This window comes from Calypte anna, chromosome 2 (assembly GCF_003957555.1).
Source record: "Calypte anna isolate BGI_N300 chromosome 2, bCalAnn1_v1.p, whole genome shotgun sequence".
Classification (NCBI taxonomy): Eukaryota; Metazoa; Chordata; class Aves; order Apodiformes; family Trochilidae; genus Calypte; species Calypte anna.
The window spans coordinates 131308256-131325229 of record NC_044245.1 but is presented as its reverse complement, the minus strand read 5'-3'; the positions used below and the strand labels follow the sequence as shown (position 1 = coordinate 131325229).

Sequence of the window (16974 nt, the reverse complement as noted above, 5' to 3'; positions counted from 1 at the left end):
GGGCGGCGGGCGGGAGCGGGAGGAAGGCGGAGGGAGGGAGGGGGGAGGGGAGGAGCGGGGAGGGCAGCGCCGCCTCGCCCCGCCCCCTGCCCGCGCGCTGCCGCCGTTGGCCGCCGGCGATGGGCGACCCGGGGTCCGCGTGCGCCGTGGAGGAGCCGGGGGCGCCGCCGCCCGCGCGGTCCCTGCTGCGGCACGTGCAGGTGGAGAGCCTGGCGGCGGGGCTGGGCGGCGGCCTCGTCTCCACCCTGGTGCTCCACCCGCTCGACCTCGTCAAGATCCGCTTCGCAGGTGAGGCCGCGCCCGCCGCACCCCCACCCGGGACGGCGAGGCTTCGGGCCCAGAGCCGCAAGGCGGGGGCTGCTCCCGCGGGGCCGGGGCGCCTGCTCGGGCGGTGGGTGCTCCGGGAGAGCTCCGGGCCCGGCGCCCCCCGGCTCACCGCTGTGGGCTGCAGGGGAGACCGAGCTTCGTCCTGAACGTGCGGCGGTCTGGCCGAGCTGGGTGCTCCCCAGCCAGGGAGCCGCCGGCTGTTTTACTGAGGGAAGGCAGGGCCGGATGGGCCCGCGCGGCTTCGCCCACGCCTGTCTGCGGCTGCCTGGTGGGGCAGCCCCACGGCTTGGAATAAGCAGGCCGTGGGCCGCAAGGGACGGTTTGGGGTTCTTTTCTCCCCCCTATCCCAAAGCTTGATCTGTCATTTCTAGGGACTGTACAATGTACCTCAGGCTGTTTCCAGGCGGATCAGGGAGCTGACCAGGCTTTTGCCTCTTTTTCAAGGCCACCGTGACCGTGGGGTGCAGTAAGCAGCATCTTCTGGTTTTAACAGGTGGATTGTCTCAAGGCGGTGTGCAGAGTTCACCTCCATGCCCAAGACTTTGAACACTCAAAGCATAACAGTGGTTTTGTTTTATAACAGTCTTAGTTGCTAACAGTAGGGGTATTGTTTTGCAGAGAGCTCGTAACTTGTTTGGTTTTCTGTAGGAAAATGTCCTTTCTTTGCTCTGCTGATTCTGCTGTTAATAAGAAAAACATATTGCCCTTTTATCATTTTTTCTTTTATGGAGTTTGAAATGTTTTGCTCCATCTTTGGATTGTATTTTTAAATGAAAACACAGGGGTGTTTAAGATCTCAGAACCAATTAGTGAACTCTCACTGAGAAGTTCTATAACATTAAAGCCTTACATTTCCAAGCAGACTTTTTTGCTTGGATTTAAACGCTTCACTTCATATCATAGTGTGGGCACGTCCTTTGCTTTATCATGAGCAGCGTGTCCAGCAGAAGTGCTCCTTTTTCTCTATTTTGCACTTATAAGACTACATCTGAGGTACTGTGCCTAGTTTGGGGTTCACCAGTGCAAGACAGAGATGGCCTTACTGGCATGATTCCAGTAGAGACCACCAGACTGGTGGAGGGGCGTGAACAGGTGACATAGGAGGACAGTTTGACCAAGCAGGATCTGTTCAGCCTCACAGAGGCCTAAAGGGAGATGTGACTATGGAGGACATAGCAAAGGTGGAACCAGCTTCTGCTTGAAAGTAAATACTTTTAAGGCAAGAGCAGGAACATGGAAAATTCCCTTATTTATTAGGTAAAACTATTTTTACCGTGAGAGTGGTTGGGTACTGGAAGAGGTTACCCAGAGAGGCTGTAATCTCTTCAGCTTTGGAAGCATGCAGGAACCAAATAAATGTGTCCCTGCATAACCTGATCTAATTAGATCTCTTTTGAGCAGGGGGCTGGATTAGATAACCTCTGGAGGTGACTGCCAGCCTAAACTACTCTATGATTCTATATGATGTTACTAGTTTTGTTCCTGATTTCCATCTGTCAGGTTTTAGTTGGACTCATCACCATTCATGGCTTTTTTACAAAAATTTGTTCCAGTCATTGAGAACTAATGTCTGTCTGTTAAGGAATAGCTTGTGTGTTGGCTCTTGATAGCTGGAGAATTCATCTATTGGCATGGGACAGAATAACATGCTGGTATGCTTTGAGTTCATATCAAGGGATGCAGGCTCTCCTTCCCTGGTGTGTATGTGTGGTTAACAGCCCTTTCATTCCATTGTTGGAGGCCCTGACATGTTTTTGAACTAGCACTCCAATGTTAAACTTACTCTGCATTGCTTCCAGTTAGCATTTTAGTCAGTGTACAGTGTGAAAGAAGGGTAACTGCACATCCTTGGGTTGAAAATAATGATTCCTGTATTTTGTCTTCATCCAGGAGATAAGTGTTGAGATCAGAAATCAGTGATGTGCAGCTTCGCAGTGGCATCCTTGACAGACAGACTCGCATTCATATATGATTTCCTGCCTTTTTTTAATATGCTTTTAAACCTGATTTAATGGCAGCATAGTAAAAAAATTCAGAAAAGTCTATGGGAGAGGCCTAGTAGTGCTCTAGCAGGGCATGAGAAAAGAGACAATTTGTGTTCAAGGTTTGAGTGATTGTTACGGTGCTGAGGCCTTGTTACAGTGTGCTCAGAAAAAGCGTTTTGTCTATATTCCTGAAGTTACAACATACAGTACTGTAACAAATTTCAAAGAAGCACAAATAATAAATGTAGCACTGAACAGAAGGATTAATCTTGATGGGTCCAGAAAAGCTATGCTGATTGTAAAACTTTGAGACTAATTTTCAGTAAAACTGCAATCAAGTCTGTATTGAGAATGAAAGCTGCTGCTATCTTGGCATCATAGAGTAATTTGGGGCAGACCTGTGGAGTTCAGCCCCAACCCAGATAAGTTCTGCTTAGATCAGATTGCTCAGGGTCTTGTCTGTCATAGTTCTGAGCACCTCCAAAGATGCCTCTTCTGGCAACTTTTTCCAGAATTCGGCCACTATGGTGAAGAAAATGTCCAGGTCAGAATTCCCTGGGTTGCAGCCTCTGTTATCTCTTGTCATTTCACCATTTGCTGTATCACACCTTATCAGTAGCCAACTTACCCTCTTGCTGTTATGGTAGGAGCAATAGTATGTTGCATAAGCATCTGTGTTCTAAATGAAATCTGTCAAGCAAAAACTTGCATATTTCTTATCCTTTTGACAGGGATGTGTTCTGAATATTTGGACAACCAGCTGTTTGATTATTGGGTTGGAGAAGTGCATGCATGTCGTATTTTCCTGAAAATCTCTTCAGTAGGAATAAAAGGAGAACATGGGAAGTTTTTATGGAAATAACCTTTGACTGTCTTGTTAACAACTGACTGTGGAATCAATAAGATATTACCTGTTAGAAATAGTCAGGGCTTTATAGAACATTTTAAAAGTGAAGATTGAATTTAGGAGTTGTTAATTGAGGCTTGTTGTCTAAACTCCTTACAGAAATGTTCAGTCATAGACCCCACACATACTGTTTGAAATATGATGCAAAGATTGTGAGGAGCTAAAAAGAAGAGAAAACCTTAAACACAAAGCTTCTGCTCACCAAAAACACACAGCAGTGCAGTCAGCCTTGTCAGATTAATGGGAACATTTCTCTTGCAGAGCTTAGAAGTATTTTTATTTTTTTTTAACTTTAGATTTATGAATCTATAAATCTCAGTTCTTGCATTCTTGTAAAACAGAGTTGATTGGTTAGGTTTTCCTTTTCTTTTGCATCTTGCTTTGGAGGCTGTGTACTTCTGTGGTAGCTTTTACACAGCTGAACTTGATGCTTCCTGAAATATTTTTCAGTATAATTTCTTTCTTCCATAGTAAATGATGGATTGGAGCTGAGGCCAAAATACAATGGGATTCTCCACTGTATGACCACTGTCTGGAAGCATGAAGGGCTGCGAGGCTTATATCAAGGAGTAACTCCAAACATGGTGGGAGCTGGGGCTTCTTGGGGACTTTACTTTTCTTGTAAGTAGAGCTGTAAAATATGTCATTCTGTGCAATGTAATTTTCAGATACACCCTGCATCTTCTTTGGGGGGGGTATAAAAATGTGCTAAGTGACTGATAAACTTGTGATTCTTTTAGTAAGTCAAAGTCTGTTGCCCTTCACTATGGTTTGCTATTTAGAATTTAAGCACTTTGAGTCAGTGACCTGTTAATTTGGCAAGTACAGTGCATTCCCTTGATACTGTGAAAATCGAAGGAACTTGTGAGATGGTGACATCATTCACAAAGAATCTTTCTAAAAGTGCCAATACACTGTGCTTAAAACCTCACAAAAAAAAAAAATCCTAAACTTGACATGTTAAGAATTATAGAACACAATAAAGTTCACTGCTAAAGCTAAATGTTTAAATTATTTTTAATAATATTAGTATCAGTTCTTTCATTATTTTTGTGAGTTGATGCTTAGGCTTTTCTAATAAAGCCTGTTTTTAAATACTTTTCTACCTTATTAGCTGTGTAACTATGAACTGCTTTACTGCTGATCCCTGCTGATCAAACTCTTTAAGAAATAATTAGTTGGTGTCCCTATTCAAACATCACTTGTCAGTTGTCTAGGCTCTGTTATTATATTTCAGTTCTCAAGCTCTCCTATAGGTTCCCGTTGTCAGTTCAGCTCCTTTCAACCCTTTCTCCATCCACAAAGACTGGAAACTGCATCAAGAGAAAGCTCAGTGTATTTCCAAGCTAAAAGATAGATAGCTGCCACTGTTGCTGTCAGTAAAAAGGAGACAATCAAATAATTTTCCAAGTTGATTTTTGAGATCAGATAGCTATTTCAAGGAACAGTTCTGTTGATACTGCCAGGAATACTTTATCACTTTAAATATGTATTAGCATGGTTCACTTTAAAATGCTAACTGCTCAGACATTAATTAATCAACTAAACAAACATATTTTGCTTAAATATCTGTTTTCAAAGTTTGTGTGACACCTAATGTTTTCTGTGATGTGAAGTGACTTGTTCGGGGTTTTGTTTGTTTATATGGTTGGGTTTTTTTAGTGTTCTGGTTTGTTCTCACTTTTACCAAAATATATTTTTCATTTTCCAGTTACAATGCTATCAAAGCTTACAAGAAGGAAGGGAAGTTGGAAAGTCTCGGTGCAACCGAACACCTCGTGTCAGCTGCAGAGGCTGGTGAGTTTAAATGCAAAGAAGATTAAAGTTTGCTTCTAGCCTTTCCATATGCTGCTCCCTGCCTTTGTCTGTCAGTGCTGTTTTTTCTTACAGGTGGCAAGTGTAAGTGTTCATGTCCAGATGCAGTCATTTGTTGTCTGAAATAAATTAATGATGTCATGATTAAAAATAGATCACTGTGGTATTTTCAGTTTTGCTCAGAAATAGCAGTTATCAAAATACCTTTTGACCTTGTTTTCATTGCATATAAGCATTTTCCTTTTTTAATACTATATTGAGTCCTAAAATATAACTAGATACAGGTGCTGTTACCAGCTAGTTAACTTGTCAAATGTTAAACACTTAGACCTGAAAAAGAGAAGGCCTATGGAAGTTAGCAGAATAAGTGAATTGGTCATTGATCTTTGAAAATCTTCATGGTCCAAGTTTTCCTAGAAACTAAAGTTCTGAAATAAAAATACGACTTCTATCAGCAAGGCTTAATATGTTTTCCCTGCCATATGTTTTTGCACTTGCTTCTGTGTTGTATGTATTCTAGACAGTTGAGAATAGTTTTTATTACCATGGTGGAGCATTCATTTAATGTTGAAATATAAGGCCTACTGTTTGATGAGAGAAATAGTAATGGGTTATTTTAAAACTGTATTTTCAGTAACCAATAAAGCTACTTACAGATTGCTTCTATTAATCTGTTAATATTATTAGGAAAGTTCTCATAACAGAGGTGTCCATTAAAGTCTGAACAATTTTATACCCAAGTAATAACTAGGATAATCCGGAATACATTAAGAAATTACTTATATTTCCTATCTACTGCAGTTAACACAACTGGCTGGGGAAAGGTGAGGCAAAAAAAAGGGATGTACTAGGATATGCAAAGAATTCATCTGCTCTACAGAAGTAATCTCAGCAGGAGGAGGTTGGGCTTGGCTGTGAGCTTTGAAGGCAGAGAGGGGCAACAATGGTAGGCATTAGCTTCACCTGTTTTAAGTAATATGAGTACTCTTGTAGGATAAGTAGTTTTGTCATTTTAGATGCCTGTGTTACACTGGACTGAACAAAGTGAGACAAACATCAGAGTTGGCATAACAACCAGTCTAACTTCCATCTGTTCTTAGGGGCCATGACTCTCTGTATTACAAACCCAATATGGGTCACGAAGACACGACTTGTGCTGCAGTATAATGCTGGTGTTGATCCATCAAAGCGGCAGTACAGAGGAATGTTTGATGCTCTTATAAAGATATACAAGTCAGAGGGCATACGTGGCTTATATAAGGTAATAAAATCCAAGAAAAATTCCAGGTTGTCTGGCACCACTCAGTAGCATGATGAGACTTGAAATACTCATCTCCAATAAATGTGCAAGTAATTTTTTGTATTAGTTCACTTGTTTTTATTCTGTGAGTCTTCTTTCTCACTGAAAAACTGCAGAGGAAAGGCTTAATCAGAAGAAGAGCTATTTGACTGTTGAAATGTAGGAAATCACTGAGCAATAGAGTGTAAGCTTTACAGCTAAGCCATCTGCTATTGAGTGATAATGCTGAAATGAGAGTAAACTACAAGCTGCTTATTAATTTTGTGGAGCCTTCCTCAATTAGAATTTGTGTAAGGAGGGAAACAGTAACACAGTCTGTCTTGATACTAGTTCTTTCTTCCTATATGTCCCTTATCTCTCTCTTTCTGACATCTGACTCACCTAACAGGTGAGTAAAGTAATTGCTAATTGTTTTATCCACAGTGGACAGTTTTAAAACTGCTCATTTGTCCTCTAGCTATTGAAGTCTGTAATCTGTCGTCTCTAGATCCATAAAATTTGCTGACTTCTAAATATGGTCTGCGTATGTGAGGGGTTTTTAATTTAGGGAAACAGATGGTAACTGGATTTGGACTTTTTGCATCCTCCTCCCTTCAGGCCATGGCATCAAGATGTGTTCATCAGTGCCTGGAAGGTGTGAAGAAACCTATTTTAGTTCAGTCTGTCTCTTCTCCTGCAAGTAATGCTCTAGAACAAGAACACTATTTCTAAGGAATTTTCCTGCTTACTGAACATTAACTTCTTTAATTTTCAGTGAAAAATATAATCCCTCCATGCTGAAAGACTAGTAATGCCCCATACCAATAGATGCCAGATTCTGACAACAGGAACATAGTGCCTTACTTATTCCTAAACTGAAACTGTCAGGATGTCAGTTTTGCCTGTGTGGATGTCTTTTCTGTTCCATGTAGATATGTTCTAATTTCTTGCATCTTTTAGTTTTTTAAGTTGTCCTTCCACTGAGTTAATTTTCAGATGGTTCATGCATGTTCCCTTTGGCACTAGACACATCTATGTCCTGTTAATCTGCAAGAAGGAACTAAGCCAGGTAATTTCTTTGAAAGAGCAAATTACCTCAGTTCTGCAAAGCTGGTGACCTAGATAGGTTCTGAGGGATCTATATAACTACAGACACATGAGCAACTTCCATTCAATGCCAAAATTCTCTCAACCTTCTCTATATTTGGTAAAGACACCTCTTCATACTTTATCTTTCCCCCATTTTCTGGTTTTGGAGTTTTCATATTTTCTCTTCCCTCCTTTATTTGAAATTTGATGGCTGAAGTTTTGTTGGTTGTCTTGAGTTGCAGGAGCTGTAGTGCATGAAATGTCTTCATTTTCCTTATAATCTTAATTTCAGATAGAGTTCCTTATAGCAAATAAAGGCATCTTGGAGAATAATACCACAAGTTGGAAAGAAAATCTGAAAGTATCTTCTTTCTGATTTGAGATGAGTCTTCTAAAGAATAGTATTTCTGTCCAAGCAATTCCATATCTATCTCTTTATTGCACAAAATGCTGTTAGAGATCCAAGCAATTCCTTCCAGTCCTTTGGAGCATAAAGGTACTGATATCAGGATGTATCAGTCTTTCTAGCAGGGATCACAGCCAGTTTTATTAGTTCTCCTGAGCATTGTTAGTTAATTAAATTAGTTGATGTGAAGCTGGGGTCCTTGATTACTTGTTCTTCTTCAACTTGACCTGGTTTTGAAAAGACAGGAGCCTTTCTTTCACTGATTATCCCAGTAAAGATCTAGTCAGTGATCTTCCCCATCGTCCATCCACTAGGCTTTGTCCATTTTGCCTCCATCCCCCAGATGACTGGGAACAAACCTGCTCTGTCTCACATTAGGCTGAGGGAAAAAAGCAGCTTGGGGTTATGTAATTGGAACAGGCATATAGATCTGTTGGGTATCTGAGCTCTAAAACAAATTAGTTTGCCTTGAAGTTGAATGTCATGCAACCATATTCATGTTAAAAAGTGCTGTACACTTCAAGAGCAAGGCAGAAGAGACCAAGCATTGTAAAATAATCATTGCAATAAGCATTGTAAGATTGTTGGATTTGGCACCTTCAGAAGAACATAAAATATCTCTGAGCTCCTGGAAAACTGTTAGATGTCTAATCTACAGTGACTGACTACTAAGACATCAGTCTAGAATGCAGCTAATGTTCTTCCTGCTCTTCATGCTTCTGGATTTGTGTTTTCCATTCTCTTTTTGTGGTGATGAAGAGGCAGCAAGTAGGAATAAATCGGTGCTTAGTGGACAGTGGTAATATAAACAGGGAGTGCAGAAAATTTAAGAAGATTAAAGAAGATGTAGAGTCATCAAGACTGAGAATAATAATGCAGTATGCTAACAGCAACTAATGTGTGCTTGTTACCATGTGAAATAGGTTTATTGGACACAATATATTGTCATTTCACCTTTGAAAGGGAAGATTTTAGAGCTGGGGGGATAAAATATTTTTTCCAGTCCATTGTTGTCCAAGGTACTTGGCACTCTTTATTTTGCTGTTCTTTTACTGATGCTATTTTCCTTCTGGCAAATGTTCAGTTTGTAAGCTAAGTGACTTTCTATGCCTTTGTGCTTGCATATAGTAAAATCAACTGAGATTTGGCCATCTTGACTGTAAGTAGCTAGAGAGAAGCATAAGTAACTCACTTAAAAGATGGTATCATCTTTCACCATGATGAATTGAGATGCACAGGGAGATAACAGAGTATTTCCACTCTTTTCCTGCACATGTTGTCAGAGCAGGGTACTCTTCTACAACTGGTCTTTGGCAGATGGAGAACCCAAACAAAGACAATGCTAAACAGATTACAAGGGAAATCTGCTGCATTCTTTCAAAACATACAGCAGGGGCTGCTGTGGTATGAGCTCTCTCAAGCAGTTCAGGCAGCAGTGTGAGTTCTGTATCACCAAACTAACCCTTGTTCCCATTTTTACTAAGAAGCCCAGGCTTTCCACTATACACATTTGCCTGTTCCTTTTCATTGTGATGGCCAACCTTTGAAATGCTAACCAACAGGACATTATGCTCTTGTCCTGGATCTCTAGCCAAGCTTAAATTACAACTTTTTCCCCATTTGCTACTGTTCAGAATTATATACTTTGCCATTTAGATTTCTAGTTATGTAATTATTTATGTGTATTGTCCCAGTATTCCAACAGAATTCAAACAAGACTTCTTTAAGCAACCACTGATCCTGTTAAGTCCTCATGACAAAAATATGCTTGAATATTAAAACTAAGAAAATAAAATTCATAAAAGTGTAATTATTATAAAATTGATCTTCAGTGTCATTTGTAGATGAAAGATAGATACCAAATGCTATTAGATATTGTGGCAAGAAAGATTTTTGTGTCAAAATGTAAGAATAAGACAACAGATTAGGAATATTTCAAAAACTTCCTCAGCCAAGAGGTTTCATTACTGTGAAAAAAAAACAGTTTTGCTTTGAAATATTTTTCCATAACATCACATTGTTTTGTGTGATCAATGGGAGCCTGGGTCAGGTCTTATTTTACTGAGGTGCATCATCCTCACTCCCTTCTTGCGTTTTTTAATATTGCCTAAACATTAAAAGTCCTTCAGCTTTTGGAAGTTTTTCTTATCAGCTCAAGACTTTGAACATGCTGGTACTCATTTAGCAGTAATCATCAGTAAATGCTTTAGGACTCTTGAGTGCTAGTTATCCAAATCCTCTGGCTTAAATTTAAGAGTTTAGTCCCTTTAAATGTTGTTTAACATTTTTCTTTTGGTGGTGGGGAAAAGATTGCCTCATTCTCCTTTGATATAAATACATCATTCTAATTTTTTCCAAGTAGAGAACAATTACTTCTTCTGACCTTTATTGGGTTTAATGTCTAATCGTAAGCAAATGTTTGAGAAGATATTCCTTGCTTTTCTTCCTTGAGAAGATATTTTCTCCTATTCCTTGTTTTGCTCAGATATTTTTTTCTTTTACATTTTCAGTAATTTTGTTCTTTTTCTCTTCTGTTTTTATATTACCAGTTAGTTTTCTGATCCAGGATTTGTGGAAACCAAAGTTGTCCTTTTCCCTCTGTTGTGGCCTTTTGGCTTCAAACTTTACAATATTATATGATTATTCTCGGAGTTGACAAAATCTAGCTGTTTGGTTTAATTCTACTTGCCCCCATTTGGGGAAGAGTTTTTTTCTGGGACTTTAGGTAGCTCTTAGTGCATTTTGTCAATTCCTGGTCACTGATGATTAGTTCATTCATTTTCTTCTTTGAGGATAAATTTACCCACATTTATCAGAGAGATCCTAAAAATCACTTTCTGAATGACTGTAATATCATAAACTTAAGAAATCTATAGCATTCAGAGGGCTAATCTCTGAAGTGGTAGAGGCTTGGTACAATTTTTATACCTGCTGTTTTGGTAATTTCTTTTTTCAAGTTAGGACTTTATGAAGTAATTTATCACTCTGTCTTCTTACACATAAGACATTCCAATGGACTCCTACCAGTGTCCCTTCTCTTTTTCTTCTCCTTCTCCAGGCTTAGTATTTAGTGTAATACAGAGTTTTTTGTCTGGATTCATCTTTCAATTCCTCTGTTTTACCTGAATGGATCTTGGGAAATAGATAAAACTATTCAGTATCTGAATATTTATTGAGATCATAGAATCATAGAATTGGCTGGGTTGGAAGGGACCTCAGAGATCATCGAGTCCAACTCTTGAACCACCGTTGCAGTTGCTAGACCATGGCACTGAGTGCCACATCCAGTCTCTTTTTAAATATCTCCAGGGATGGAGAATCCACTACTTCCCTGGGCAGCCCATTCCAATGCTTGAATATATTGCTTCTATTATTATTAGATTATTATTAGATTATTAGATTATTATTAGATTATTAGATTATTATTAGATTATTGCTTCTATTATTATTAGATATTTTGCTTCTTAGAGTCATTTGTCCCTTTGCAACAGTTTCTAGCTCTTTTGGCTGCTCTTAAGTTGTTTCTGGCCAAGATGATTAATTCTCCATTTATTTGTATTTTTCCAGTGTAAGTGACCAACTCTTCAAAAAGAAAACCAGTGCTTTTCAGACCCATGCAGCTACCAGCTCATTTCCAACTGAGCTAGTCCTGCTCAGTTGAACTGCTACCTTCTCTTTATTGTAGAGACACTTCAGAAAGTATCAGCTTTCCCCATTCACTTCAACCTTTTTGAAAGAAAAGACTTCTGTATATTTTTATATGTAGTCTTACTCTCCATTACTGCCTCTTACAAATGGGGAACATTTCCCCAAGTGCTGTGTTATGCCTTTGGTCATCTCTACTGGGCTGCCTTAGGATACACTCTGAGCTGGGTGAGGAATGCATTCAGACTGATCTGAATCTTAGATTTACTTCTTTAATGGAAATAATTTGTGGGTATGAGTTAATTTTTCATCTCTGCCCTTCAGCTTTCCACTGTGCACTTTTATATAGAAATGTATATGTATCATAGATACACATTCTATACACACACCTACATCCAGGACTTGATCACAAGAATTTTTTTGTACCTTTGCTTCTGATGTTCCTCACTGAAGTGATGCCAGCTTCTGTCATTCCCTTACTATTCTCAGGTGGGAACCAAACAGCTTAGAGCTGCTACCTAGACACTGAGGCTGCAGGTTGTTCAAGCTGATCCTTGTTACCAGCTTTCTGAGATCTGTTTGTGGTCTGTGAAGTCCCCAGGCCACTTGTTTTATCTTGCTCATTATGTGACTTTCATCTGCATGTCATTTGGAGAAAAGTAACATTTGTTACACTTTTGTGTGATGCTTACTAGTAGGAATACCAATCTAGAATGGTCTTTGAGTCATACCATGCAGTAAATGGGTGCCATTACAATTTGTAAGTAATGATACACACATGGATGTGTGTAAGATGAGCACTGTCTAGTTGTATATGGTCTTTGTGAGTTGCTGTTTAACCTTATTTTACTGCTGTTTTTTAGGGATTTGTGCCTGGTCTGTTTGGAACTTCACATGGAGCACTGCAGTTCATGGCATATGAGGATTTGAAACAGAGATACAACACTTACAGAAACAGAGTGTCAGATACAAAATTGGTAAGACTGTTGAGAAAAGAAATGTGTTGTGGCATGTGAACAAGTGGGATTTTATTCCATTTTGTATATGCCATAGAATAGCCAAATATACATCTTGATATATTAATTGGAATATATAATGTAATAGGAAATAATGCTTTTTCACTTTTTAGAAACAAGCAACTGGCTAGTGCTGTTTTTTTGTAGGGAAACCAATTTCTCATTTTAGGAAGTGTTTTTAGAGTTTTAGAGGGAGAATGTTTGTCTTTCTGGAACTATAGGTGGAAGTCGTAAGCACATATTTGCAAAACTCTGCAAACAGATGCAAGTTGGGAAAAGGTACTTTTTCACTTGATAGGAATGAGAGGGTCCTACACACATTTTACAATGAATTACAAAATTCATTGTAAACACTCTGGGAAATGAGTTGTCCAGGGAAGCTGTAGATGCCCCCTCCCTGGAAGAGTTCAAGGCCAGGTTGAATGGGGCTTTGAGCATCCTGGTCTGGTGGGAGGTGTCTCTGCCCATGCAGAGGGGTTTTGAACAAGGTGATCTTTGAGCTCCCTTCCAACCCAAACCATTCTGTGATAATTACCTATAGTACTGTATGTAGTAAGCACAGCCATTTTTTTAAAATGTGGGTATTATAAGAGGCAAATTATTTAGAATATTGTTTAGTTCAGTGTTTAAAAATCAAGTAAAATTTTTGGAAATTAGATAAATTAATGCATAATTACAGCAAGCCTGGTATTTTCTATTGTTTTTAGAACACTGTGGAATACATAATAATGGCAGCTCTGTCCAAAATATTTGCTGTATCAGCAACATATCCCTATCAAGTTGTGCGAACTCGTCTTCAAGATCAGCATAATACATATTCTGGTGTGTTTGATGTGATCCACAGGACGTGGAGGTAGGCATGCAGAGTTAAAAGCTTACATCTTGGAAAGTGAGTCTTACAGAATCAGAATTGCATTTTCTAGTTTCCATGCTGGTGACTTTCAGCACGGCTCAGAGCAAATAAAATGGTAGCTGTGCAAAGTCATTTTGTGCAAGATGCCACTAATAGCAATAGTCTAAGGAGAAAAGAGGCAATAGGAGTGACCCTGCAGACTTCTGTTACTTATTCTGTTTACTTTCCCTCAAATTTTACTTACACTTCAACAAATAACTTGGGGCTTTTTAACAGTGCAGTCTCACTTGAACTGCTTTAGGTTATCACCTATGACAGGAGGGTTGTGCTGCTGGGAGCTGTGGCTAATCCAGATTCATGGCAGGAGGAAGTGAGCTAGCCAGAGCCATTTATACTGGTGTCCCTGGGTTACCCTATGGTCTGGATGAATTTGTCATTTAGTCCCAGCTTCTTGCAGGGCTTTCAGAGAACTGTTATCTCACATCTACCCATATCTGCTCCGGTGTAGTACAGCCATTTTGACTGAAGGCAGTTCAAAGCAAAAATAGCTCTGATACCTCAGTGCTGTGCTGCAGTCTATAGAAAGACTTAATAAGTCTTATGATAAAGGGTGAATGTATGCAGCTGTCCTGGGGCCACTGCTGTACTCATTATGAAACAAATGCAACCTAGATCCCTAGGGAGGGTACTGAATGCCATACCCCAGTATTTTCTATGATCTATACTCATTGCTCCAGGTGTCCTAGGCCCCTATGAAGCTGGAAAATAGGGAGCTAAGATTAAAAGTCTTGGAAAGTTTTAACATGAATACTCTGATTCAAGTCTGGAGAATTTAGAATCTTGGCCAGTGGAATCAAAATTCTGGCAGAGGTACTTTAATTCTCTGGAAATAAATGCTGATTTTCCTTAGTTATGTTGACCCTCCGCTCACCTACTGGTACATTACTCAGAACCAAGAAGCCTTTCAGTCCTGTTGGCTTCAGTCAGAATAAATATGTAAATGGTTTTTTGAACATGCTACAGAAATTTGAATTTATTTTAACCAGTTATTGTGGCCTGAAGAAAAATAGTAAATTGCCTTCTGCTTAGTGAAAAAAAAAAACAAAAAAACCAAACCACTTGATACCACGTATATAACTGACCTAGAGAACACTATTGTATGTTCAGAAAATTATGGATTAAGATTTGATATTTTACGTCTCTTTAACACTGTAGTAAGAAATCATTCTGAAATTGTTACTCCTAAACTGAAGTACCTCTCTCAGTATGAAAAGAAAAAGGCCGGACATTGTTTTATATATGATCTCTATTAGAATATGTTAAGTAAAGCTAAATGTGTTTTCTCTGTCTTTAAAGGAAAGAAGGAATTAATGGATTTTACAAAGGAATTATCCCCAATGTGATCAGAGTGACTCCTGCCTGCTGCATTACCTTTGTCGTTTATGAAAACGTGTCTGGTTTTTTACTTGGTTTTAAAAAACAAAATAATTAAAGGTACAAGCTTGTGTTCATAAGGAATCTATTTTTTTATATTTATGATTTGGGACTCACAGAGTCTTTTTTGACACTGTGAATTGACCTAGGTTTTGAGGAAAGAACCTGGAGATGCTAAAGCCTTCCCAACATCTCTTTTGCTGAATGTTCCTGCATTGCTGCCTTCCTCTCAATCAGCTGTGTCTGCTTGAAAGAGCTGTTTCTGCAACTGTGTAATAATAGCACTGTGACTGGGTGAAGGCAGCTGTGCAGCAATCCAGTTCATCCTGGCCTGCCTGGGATAAAAGACTAATCAGTACTGACAAGTCTTGAGGTAACAGTTGGTCAGATTCTGCTCCTACAGAAGTCAAAAATTTCATATAAAAGAAACTCCTGGGGTAGGTCAAAACTTTCATAAATCTTGATCCGAGTCTCATGAAGAAAATATGTATGTAGGCATTTACAGGAATGTCTTCTGTATCCACCTCTGTGTTATTTGTCAGATTTTAGCATATGGAACGCTTTAAATTCCATTACTCATCCAACACAAAAATGCTGCTTTGGTGGGGTGCAGTTTGGAGACTCAAATTGTTTTGTAAAACAGCTCTTCAGTCTTGGGTTTGAATAATTTCCAATCTGATGAAACCCAGTTCTTGTTTCATACCAGGACAGACTTGCACTGTGGTTTTTGGCTTGCTTTTAGCACTAGATCAAAGTGTATGTTGTGTGCATTGCTGGCCACTGACTTAATTTATATTCTCTCTCTTCCTTTGCCTGCACCCCCACTGTCTCTGCAGGAGATTCTGTCTCCATTACTGATACATCTGACCAAGTATTACTAAGTAAATGCATATTTGAAAGTAGGCTTACATTTTTAAAAAGTGGGTTTTTTCCTCATAATCCCATAGTGATACACTTTTCAAACTAACAAATATGACCATGCTAATTTTCAATAGTATTCTCTCTAAAATAAATAATCCATAAGTAATCTAAAAAATATTGTGCATAGGAGTTTATTTTTAAAAAAACGAACCAACCCACTAATGTTTCCTGATTTGGTCTAAAGAAAGGACTGTAAAGAAAGGACAAATATCATTTGCTAACTTAGTAATAAACTAAAGTACAGTACATCTCAAATTTGAATAATAATGCTATTTATTTGCATGACACTTATTACTATAAAGGATATGTACTTTTGGAGATATGGGTTTGTTTTATATTTTAAGTTCTTCTTTAAGAAAATACATTAGTGGCCTTAACATCTGCTTTTTGCTGTTATAAGAAGGTATTAAGTATCTAGAAAGTTTAATTTAACTGAGGTGGAAATAAATTAGGAAAGATTATTCAACAGGTAATGGGGGTTTCATGACATAAACAGGTAATCAGTTTCATAAGGAGTGGAGAATACAATCCGGCCAAACACCTGAATAACCACGTCAAGAAGTTTTTTATATAACAAAAGACTAACCAAAAAGGTAAATATTTTTAATGAATTTTAAATAAAATCTTAACAGACTAGGGAATTGATTTCAATTTTAAGTTAAAATCTGGAAGACTACAGAAACTGTATTTTAAATTTTCACTGAGCAGTCCACTTCCTTGTTTCTGTTGATTCTGTTGCTACATACCATATTTTGTGTATACTTAAAATTTAACAATTTGAACTTTCTCCTCTACAGTCCCATCCTATGCACTGATACAGCTGACAGTCTCATCAGAAAAGGTCTTGTGGCTGTTACAGCTAGCTTTGGTTTTTTCATTGTAAAAGTTTCTATGTGTTGAAAATCAATTTTACTGAAAGTTGACCATGCAAATTTCTGTCCAGATCTCTAACAGCTACGAACTTCTTTTGCCTCTGGAGTGTGTTGACTTGGTTTTGTGTGTTTTCTAGTATGCAGAATGAAATTAGTGGAACAGGTTTAACTCTGCCACCCATGGTCCAAAAAATATTGTGAAGACACATGAATAAATCATGAGAATAAAAGTTGTGCACTAACTACCTTGGATTAGTGTGCTCTAGGCCCAGAACAGCTCACTTGTGCCCTGGGATAAATGCAAAGACAGGCTGCAAGCATGCACACAATCAGTTACTGTATGTTAACTGACATCCTGTAAATTCACACCATAGCTTAGTTCATAGTAACTTGTTTGTGTTCAGATAGATCCCTGAAAATCCATC

General features: G+C 38.8%; 1 protein-coding gene across 1 annotated transcript; it reads left to right on the top strand.

The window, feature by feature from the left end:
* The first annotated feature begins 119 nt into the window (after window positions 1–119).
* SLC25A32 (solute carrier family 25 member 32) lies at window positions 120–16792 on the top strand. The gene is made up of 7 exons (XM_030444704.1): window positions 120–288; window positions 3691–3844; window positions 4931–5016; window positions 6135–6295; window positions 12317–12430; window positions 13177–13322; window positions 14679–16792. The coding sequence occupies exons 1-7, from the start codon at window positions 120–122 to the stop codon at window positions 14812–14814; spliced, it is 966 nt and encodes a 321-aa protein (XP_030300564.1). The 3' UTR covers window positions 14815–16792.
* The last annotated feature ends 182 nt before the right edge of the window (window positions 16793–16974 follow it).

Coding starts and splice junctions, on each gene's coding strand:
- SLC25A32 (XM_030444704.1), top strand. CDS start 120: ATGGGCGACCCGGGGTCCGCGTGCGCCGTGGAGGAGCCGGGGGCGCCG. Junction 5,017..6,134: donor CGTGTCAGCTGCAGAGGCTG/GTGAGTTTAAAT, acceptor ATCTGTTCTTAG/GGGCCATGACTCTCTGTATT. Junction 6,296..12,316: donor GCATACGTGGCTTATATAAG/GTAATAAAATCC, acceptor GCTGTTTTTTAG/GGATTTGTGCCTGGTCTGTT.